This window comes from Hipposideros armiger, unplaced genomic scaffold (assembly GCF_001890085.2).
Source record: "Hipposideros armiger isolate ML-2016 unplaced genomic scaffold, ASM189008v1 scaffold_8, whole genome shotgun sequence".
In the NCBI taxonomy this organism is placed as follows: Eukaryota; Metazoa; Chordata; class Mammalia; order Chiroptera; family Hipposideridae; genus Hipposideros; species Hipposideros armiger.
Window position 1 is genome coordinate 2,176,648 of NW_017731358.1, and position 9,140 is coordinate 2,185,787.

The following is a 9,140-nucleotide window of genomic DNA, read 5'->3' on the forward strand; positions in this document are numbered from 1 at the left end:
GGTGTTTGGGAAGGGAAGGTTTAGAACTGAGAGATAAAGTTAATTTGAGGCTGAAAAAAATATTTTTTTAAATGAGGAGGTTGGAAAAGTAATCAGATCCTATACTGGATCCTATTCAATGGCAGCTGTTATCTGCTTAAAGTAAGGAAGACTTCAAGGAAATAAAAGTTGTTTGGAAAAATCCAGATGTCATTGCTTTGTATGTTTCTTTTTTTTTTTTTTTAAAGATTTTTTTACTGGGGAATTGGGGGAATGGGAACAGTGCTGGGGAATTGGGGGAAGGGGAACAGACAAGTTGCTGTCGTTTTGTTCTTCAGTCTAGTTGTGGAGGACGTTGCTTCACTGGCCCAAGTTGGCACCATCATTGCTCTCTTCCCAGGCGAGGCAGATCAGTTGTCGGCTTCTGGACTGCCGCTCACTGCGGCTGCTGGCCGCTCACGCTGGCTGCTGGCTACATACGGTAGCCCATGGCAACCCACTGCCACAGGGTCTGCAGCCTATGCTGTCGGCGACTCATGGCAACCCAGCTCTAGGTTGAGCTGTTGTTCAGCATCTTAGCTGTGGAGGGCAGTGTCACTGGCCCTCATATGTGGGATCCGAACCGGGGCCCTCTGGCGTCCCAAGCCAGTTCTTAACCATCGTGCTACTCGGCCAGCCCGCTTTGTATGTTTCAATGATGTGGTAGCCAGCCTCCAAGATGGCCTCTTGTGATTTTTTCTTCCTTTATATTATACTCTTCAGGGTGACCTAAGTAACCAATAGGATATTGTGGAAATGATCGAGCGTTACTTCTTTTTTATTTTTAATTGGGTAATTGGGGGAGGAGAAGAGCCTTGGGAAATCAGGGGAGGGGAACAGCATTGGGGAATCAGGGAAGGGGAACAGACAAGTTGCTGTCATTTTGCTCTTCAGTCTAGGTGTGGAGGACGTTGCTTCACTGGCCCAAGTTGGCACCATCATTGCTCTCTTCCCAGGCGAGGCAGATCAGTTGTCGGCTTCTGGACTGCCGCTCACGGCGGCTGCTGGCCACTCACGCTGGCTGCTGGCTACATACGGTAGCCCATGGCAACCCACTGCAGCAGGGGCTGCAGCCCAGCTCCAGGTTGAGCTGTTTTTCAGCATCTTAGCTGTAGAGGGCAGTGTCACTGGCCCTCATATGTGGGATATGAACCGGGGCCCTCTGGCGTCCCAAGCCAGCTCTTAACCAATGTGCCACTTGGCCAGCCCTTGACTGCAATCTTTTGAGACACCAAGCCAGAGCCATCCAGCTAAGGTCCTCCTGAATTTGTGACCCACAGAAACTGTGAGGTAATGTTTATTGCTGTTTAAGTTACTAAATTACTAAGTTTTAAGCAACTAAGCTTTGAAGAATTTGTTATGCAGCTATAGATAACTAATACAGATGGATAGAAAGGAGGAATGCAAAGTAAAGACACCTCATTTTAGGCTGGGACTTGTCCTGACCCCTAAAGGTAGAACAAGTGGTAGCTTCATTTTTACTTTTGGATACTGCTGACAGCCACTTGGGGCTAGAGGATGACAAGAAGAAAGGGCATCATGCCTTCTTGTCTCCTCTTCCTTCCTCCCTCCTTTATTTTTAGGGGAGGACTAGGATGACATTGAAAACTCATAGAGATTTTGTTTTTGGCTTTTCAGTGGCTCCTGGAAAAAGCTGCACTGGCCTTTATCCATTTGTTACTTAGCTGTGGGTCCTTGAGAGAATGGCTTGGATGTTATTTCTATTCACATTGCCTAGCAAGTGAACATTTATGAACAATGAGTGATATTAAGGGGGAGGGCAAAATCCCTTCCTCCTTCTCCTGAATTCTGAAGATTCCATTCTTAGAAGAGAATCACAGTCATCAATGAAATCTTGAAAATAATAGTACATATGACACCAGCCATTTTCACTATTAAAAAAAAAACCCTATTTCACTATTTAAAAAATCCCTCCATTTAAGCTCCTTGTCTTTAGGAGCTTCCTTTCTTTTCCATCCCAATTCTTCTATGAAATGTTGCTTTAACTGTTGCTCCAGCTCCCAAGATGCTTGATCCAGGAGAGCATAGAGATCTGCTGCCACTATAGCAACATACCACCACCAAGTTGCCTAAAAATCACAGTGGAAAGAGCCGGAAATAGGAGACCTAATTCTGGGCTGTTGTCACTGATTAGCCTACATGTCCTTGGGCAAGTTGCTTCCCCTTTCTGGACCTCAGTTTCTTTATCTTAAACTGAGAGAGTGGGTCTAGTGGGTTCTCACAAGTTAGGATTTCAAGGTGCAATCCCAAAGTGAAACCAGTGGTCAGTATATTTCTAAGTAACTGTTATGGTTACAGTACAAGTTTCCCCAGACTTCCCTTTTAATTCCAAAGATATGGCCTTGGTGAAAGGCTGTCAGGTATACTGGGAAGTCTTTCGGTTTTGAAAGACATAATCTCCGTGTTTCCAGTTTTGTCACTAACTGTGGGTGACCTTGGGCAAATTCTTCTCTCTGGACCTCAGAGCAGGGAGGTCCCTGTTATCTAGAAGGGGCTCAAGGACCTGAGCAGTGACTTGGAGAGCTTTAGCTCAGCCCCTGAGCGGGGTCCTGGCACGCCCGCAGTCCCGCTCCGAGGTGCAGTCGAAACTTAAACCAGCAGTGCGAGTTAAGGCGGCTGGGCTTTAGAGGAGGTGGCTACAGGTGAGTTCTTAAAGGGGCCGTGTGAGCTTGGGCAATATCTGAGACTGATGGCTGGGCAGGTGATGCAGGCAAGCGGGGGATGAATGAATGGGAAAGTGAAAAAAGGAACGAATTTTATCTTTCCACCATTAAATGTATTATTCATGCTTTGAATTAATCACTTAAGACTTAAAAATCCTCTAATAAAACCCTCAACCTCTTATCAAATCAATCTTATTTTACGTGTCCTTCTTTAATTCAAACCCACCCCTCCTCCAAACCTTTTACTGAATAATAACTTTAAAAAGATGAGTACAAACTAGAACACAGTGCTGAGATGGTACCCCCCACCCCCACCCCCGCGGGAGAGCAGGAAGACGGTGCCCACCAGGCTTCCACGCTGGAAAGTACCCCCTCCCGCCCTAAAACGTGGGTGGTGCAGTCAACTCCACCCCGAGACCGCTTTTCTAGGTTGGGGAGCCAAAGCTCGAGGCGTCAGGCACTTTCTCCTGACGTGGAGTTGAAAACAGCACGTGTTTAGTGAGGTTAAAGGGTGTCTCGGAATGTGTGTTTGGGATCTGGTATAGGTGAAGTCACGTTTGTCCGACACTCCGACCCTTCCGGTCCTGGCGCGCTACTCGCTCAGGGCCGCGGGGACACACCGGTGGGCCAGGGCGAGGTAGAGGCGGGCTCATCCAGGGCAACCCCAGACCACCTGTAGAGTCTATGTGTCACTCCTTTGTCCTCAGAGCTTCTACGGTGGCACCCCTTTAAGAGAGGGGGTTCACTTGGGATGCTCTCCCGGTCCCCGTCCCCGTTCCCCAGCCCCCTCCCGGCCCCCCGCCCCTTTCCAACCCAAAGGTAGCAGCGCTGAGAGCCCCGGGCTCGGCGCGAGCCGCCTCCTCACTTCCCATTGGCTGAGAGCTCCGGGAAAGCGGTCACGTGGGGGCGCGGCAGTCCAGCTCCGGGGCCGCCATCTTGGCGGAAAGTTTGGGGGGAGAGCGGTTGGGGGCGCCGAAGGAGGCGAGGTTCCGGGGGTGGGGCGGCTAGGAGGGAAGAGGGCGAGCGGGCTAGTTGGCTGCGGCGAGTGAGGAGGCGGCGGCGGCGGCGGCCGAGGAGGAGGAAGAGGCAGTGGGGGTGCGGCCGCCGAGGGGAGCTCCTCCCCCGTTCCCTTACCCCCCTCAGCTCAGCTCCTTGAGCCCCGGGCGGGGCGGGGGACGTGGAGCGGAGCCGGGCGGGGGAACCGCCCCGAGTTGGACCGAAGCGCACCCCAGCTCCGAGCGCACGCCGCTCTCAGGAACTTTGTGGCGGTGCCGCAGGTGTGGGGGCCCGCGGAGGTGTGCATGTGGGGCACCAGGGCGTCGTGGAGAGCGGCCGCTGCCCTGTCCGGCCCCTGCTGGAGTAGCCCGGAGGAAGCAAGCCAGGAGAAAGGCAAGCGAGAGGTAGGGGCCCGGGTAGGGCGGTGTGATCAGTCCAGCTGGTCCTTTCTCGGAGCGCTGTACAGCCTTTGCTGGCTTAGGGGCTAAGGGTCGGAGCGCCTCTTCACTGCCCCCTCCCCCAGCCCGCTCCAGTAGCAGGTGGGGAGTATGCATACTTATGCCGGGGGAGGGGTGGCCCCACGTCTAGGCATTTAGTGCCCTTTGGAGAGGGGGCAGCTTTCGAAGACAATTTGGAAGCCGACTTCTGCCTGCTCTTAATTTGCAGAGGTACCCACCCCTAGGTAAAAGCTGCTCTAGATTGACTGACACTGTTGGGTTTTGAGGATCTTCCTTTCACTTGGGAAAACTTTGCCAGGTGAGCTTTTCAAATAGGGCTGGGAGTTTTTCCATTTGAGATTTAGGGGGAAATCCTAGTTTCACCGGGATTCTATGCTCTTCTTTAGTTCTTTTTCCTTTCTGTTTTGTATTTTTAAAGGTGTGTGCCCTCTTCCTGATTCTGGAGAAAAATGCCGGTCCGGAAGCAAGGTGAGAATTTATTTCGGAACTCTCTTGTGGATGTCACTTGCTTTTCTGTATGACTTTTTTTTTCTCATTGCTGTGTTTTAAAAATATTTGTGTAACTGATGAGACAGCATAGTGCTAGTCTTACTACTTAGGGAATCTAATCCTCACGTCATTCAGAAGATGGAAACACCTATATGTTTGTCAAACTTTCTTCCTTGACATCTCTCTAGTTACTATAGAGGCAATTTCCCCCCCCTGAAATATCTTCGCAAACTCTGAATTGGTGTGTTAATATTTCACTTTATATCATTCTTACTGAACACTATTTTGTGAGCAAATGTGGAATACTGGCTAAGAGCTAGTTTTGAAACATTTAAGATTTGGATTATAACAACCAATTGTAGATAATCTGTTTTTGCATATCAGCTGAAACTATGTTACTAATACTTGGATCAAATTATCTTTTATTGTCTACCTAACAGTACACATTTATTACAAACTACTAACCTTCCTGCTTTTTCTACTGTGACATAAATTTAAATACTTGTGGATCATTCTAGGGAATATGTGTATACATGAACATAGTAGTATCGATTGACCAGGAAGGAGGATTTTGGGAACTGTTTAGATGTCTTACAGAATCATTTGCTACATAGCTAGTGTGTAATACTGTCTTGTAAATATGTGATTTAAATCATACTCTTTTTCTTCTCAGATACCCAGAGAGCATTGCACCTTTTGGAGGAATATCGTTCAAAACTAAGCCAAACTGAAGACAGACAACTCAGAAGTTCCATAGAACGAGTTATAAACATATTTCAGAGCAACCTCTTTCAGGCTTTAATAGGTGGGAATTAAAATTTTATTTGTGACCATTATGTGTCAGCTAGGTTTAATGCTCTTCTGAAGTCGTTTATTTAAAACTTAAGAGAGTGATGTACTTGGTTCTCTGTGAGGCATTCAGTAACTTGAACATCCAGTGAGTTGTATGTTTTGATAGGCCAATATCCTTTCCCAAAATATCTAAGAGCTGAAAAAGCTTGTGGTGTGATTATTTCAGTGGTCTTGGAAAACAATATTTCATATCCTAGCATTAACTGTTAAAAGAGAGAGTAGTTGCAAAAATGTTTCTGGACCCAAAAGGTAACAATTGAATAACGGTTAGCTTGTTTCTAGATTTGAATTGCTTTGGAGTGCCTGAAAATGTTTCATGTGTTTTGCTATGTTTAAGAACGTTCATTACCTTGATAGACCTCTGTTAAACTTGGAGTAGGAATTTTAGACCTGGAAAATGGTCTTAGAGATTATTTTGTCCAATTTTATTTTATAGACAAGAAAATTGAAACACTTTTATTCTTAACTGTAACTTAAATTTGAGGTGGTGCATTGTTTTAAAGGAGAACTGGACAAATAGTTAAAAGTCCTGAATTCTATTCCTGACATTGTCATTAATTGAATGACATTATACAAATCATTTAATCTTTTCTAGGTCACTGTATTAGCTATAATATGTGGGTGTAATGTAACAGTGGTTATTAAACCTTTTTTCAAACTATTGTAGTTAGATCCCATTTTAAAACAAAATCTCATATTTTGTAACAAATCCCCAATATATAAAACAAGGGGATCTGTCCCTGGCCTTCTTCAGTTGCCTGGAAAAGTGCAATCCACTGAAGTAGAAAATTTGCCCCTTTTAATTCTAAGAATGAAATATTTTTTTTATTAGTTATTGACTATATAACATTAAAATGGGACATATGCTTCGTTGCATTATAGTTGTTTCCTCAATAACTTCCAAGTAGATATGGCTTACACCTATCTGTTGATAGAATAACTTTTGATATGATTTAAGGACTGCCTTTAACTTAGTGTACCCTGTTAAATAACTTACTGGTAAATTGATACTTTCTACTAAATTTGTTTTAGAATTAAAGAAGATTTTAAAGAAGACCACTCAAAACAACTGAACAATTAAAAAAATATATTATTACCAACTTAAAAAAAAACATGCAAGAATAGAGAGAACAGTATAATGAACTGCTATATATACCTGTCACCCATCTTCAGAAATGATCAACATTTTGCCTTTTTTGTTTAAACTGATGGACACTTTTTACATTTTAATTTCTAAGCTCTAATGTTTAAGGTCCAAATGGGTGATCAAATTGGATTCTTCTGAAAAAATAGCAAAAAAGAAAAGGAAAAATCATTTCTAGTTGTTTGGTTTTCTAAGTCAACATTAAACCTAGGAATGTTTAGAAAAAAATATGTCCTCATTTACATATAGATGTAGACTTAGATAGATACAGCAGTCCTCCATTGTGTGGAGTCTGCAACTTTGGTTTGTGAAGTAGCCAAACAATCTATGATTCTTAGATTTCTCCATAGACTAGAGGTAGATTTGGTATGTTTGGAGAAATTTTTTTACATATTCTCTCTTGCCTGCTTTGAATGTGTTTATTCTTATACATAATTGAATTCTGATAGTTTTCTAATTAAGTTTATTTTTGTGAATCTTCTTTGTCCTGTATAATTTCATTGGTTGTGAATTTATTTTGATATTTAGGTTTACTTATATTTTAATGTTTTATGGGATGTGGTATCAGATTTTGGTGTATGGAAAGTGGTAGATTTTAGGAATTTTGAAACAGGTAAACTTAGTAGAGGTGTTTGTATGTTTATATCCTGTAATTGAATTGTTGACACTACTAAATTAATAAATGCATTCTTTTGTGTTTGCTGAAATTGGGTTAATTTATTAGCCTTTATTACTTGCCTCAGTCTGCAGATTTTTAGGTCATTAAGATGTTTTTTCCTCTGCACCTGCACCGTTGTTTTTGAAACAGTATGATAATGTACTTTACACACCTGTAAATCACCCTAAACCAAACCAGAATCCGTTGTTTTTATAGCATGTACTGGAAAATCCTGGATTAACTGTTTTTCCCTTTAGTCAGTGGCACTCCGTCCTCTGAGCTGCTACCTATGGACCATTGGATTAAAGGAGACATGGGTCTTGACAACCTGAGTTGTTCAGAAATCATTTGGTGCTTAGGTTCTTGACTCCTGAGTTTGGACATCATTTACTTAGGGTATAGTGAATTATCTGGTTACTTCTTTGGACTTTCAGTCTGTATCAACTATTTATTGATTCTTTGAACGGGTAGTTTGTATTAACTGTTTTCATGTATTTAAAAAAAGTTCATGTGGGGTTTAGGGTTTTGCTGTTATAGAAATGTTGACTCCCCCCCCCCCCCCCCCGTAGTTGATAGATTACATTTCTGGTGCCTTGGGGTGGTTATTCAGAGTAACAAGCATGTACATATTGTAGTACATCAGTTCTGTTGGGTTGTCAGAAAAGTCATAACGTATTTTTTCCATGTTTTTCGTTGCAAAAATGCGTCATGACTTTTCTGACAACCCAGTAAAATACTAGTTTTTAAATATTTTGATATTTTTTTGAATTTAGGATGCATTTTATAATTGATATATGTTGGCAGTGATTTTATATTCTAGTGGCACATGAAATAATGGTGCATCTTCTAATTCATGTCCTCAATATCTATAGTCTTAATCCAATGACATATGACAACCATTGTTCTAGCTCTTATGCTTGCTAGTGTCCTTGAAGGATGGCTTGAAGATGTAAAAATGATTGAAAGCAGAAAAGATTTTTTAACTTTTGAGTTTCAGCTGATAAGTTGTTTCTTTAGAGCTTAATATTTAAAGTTATAGCTAAAAAAAAATCCATGAGCTATACATTTGTTAAAAATTTATTACCAAAACATCTGGCGATTATTTTTGTATAAATGTGCGGTAAAGTTGGCCTAATTTTAATCCCTGATTTAGGTGAGAGCAATTTGAAAACTTAATATATTTGATTTTATATTCTAATTTTTAAAATACTTTATTTGAAAATTTTGTGAGTAAAGTAGATTAGATATGGTTTGATTATAGTCAGAGTTCAGGTGTTCAGATCCATAGTGGTTTGAGGTCATTTCTGATTCTTAGGTTTGTCTGGTATCTGAGATGTCCTTGGTATTCCTCAGAGATTTCATGTCAGTCTAGACCCTTGGGGTATTTACGGGATCAGGGAACTCATCTGTTTTCCTTGTGCACAGGCGAAAAACCTGGGCTCAATATCAGGCTGGCTTTAGAGACTCGAGTAAGTTGAGTCATGTGATTTGTATATTGTATCTACTATATATATAACAAGCTTATTTTGATGCATTGTTTTATTTTTTAGTTTTGCTTCAAAGTGAAGATGGCTTATGTTATAACTGTCCATTTCTGAGATTTGTTAGCTCCTACTTATCTGTTGCTATTCTGTTAACTGATAGTTTCACTAGCCCTTATAAATACAGTGGGTGCCAAAAAAAAATGCATACAAACTTTTTTATTGGGGAATTGGGATGAGAACAGTGCTGGGGAATTGGGGGAAGGAGAACAGACAAGTTGCTGTCGTTTTGATCTTCAGTCTAGTTGTGGAGGACGTTGCTTCACTGGCCCAAGTTGGCACCATCATTGCGCTCTTCCC

General features: G+C 42.4%; 1 protein-coding gene across 11 annotated transcripts in view; it reads left to right on the forward strand.

Annotated features, from left to right (window-relative positions):
• The first annotated feature begins 3,670 nt into the window (after positions 1 to 3,670).
• DLG1 (discs large MAGUK scaffold protein 1) overlaps positions 3,671 to 9,140 on the forward strand; it is a 248,247-nt gene continuing 242,777 nt past the window's right edge. For 6 of the 11 annotated variants that reach the window (XM_019651490.1, XM_019651499.1, XM_019651509.1 and 3 more), the window contains exons 1-3: positions 3,672 to 4,102; positions 4,575 to 4,624; positions 5,319 to 5,450. In XM_019651490.1, coding sequence (XP_019507035.1) covers positions 4,606 to 4,624; positions 5,319 to 5,450 — 151 coding nt within the window. In that variant the 5' untranslated portion in view covers positions 3,672 to 4,102; positions 4,575 to 4,605. Of the gene's footprint in view, positions 4,103 to 4,411; positions 4,455 to 4,574; positions 4,625 to 5,318; positions 5,451 to 9,140 lie in introns of those variants that run through there. The other 5 variants (XM_019651456.1, XM_019651484.1, XM_019651466.1 and 2 more) reach the window with 4 other exon arrangements.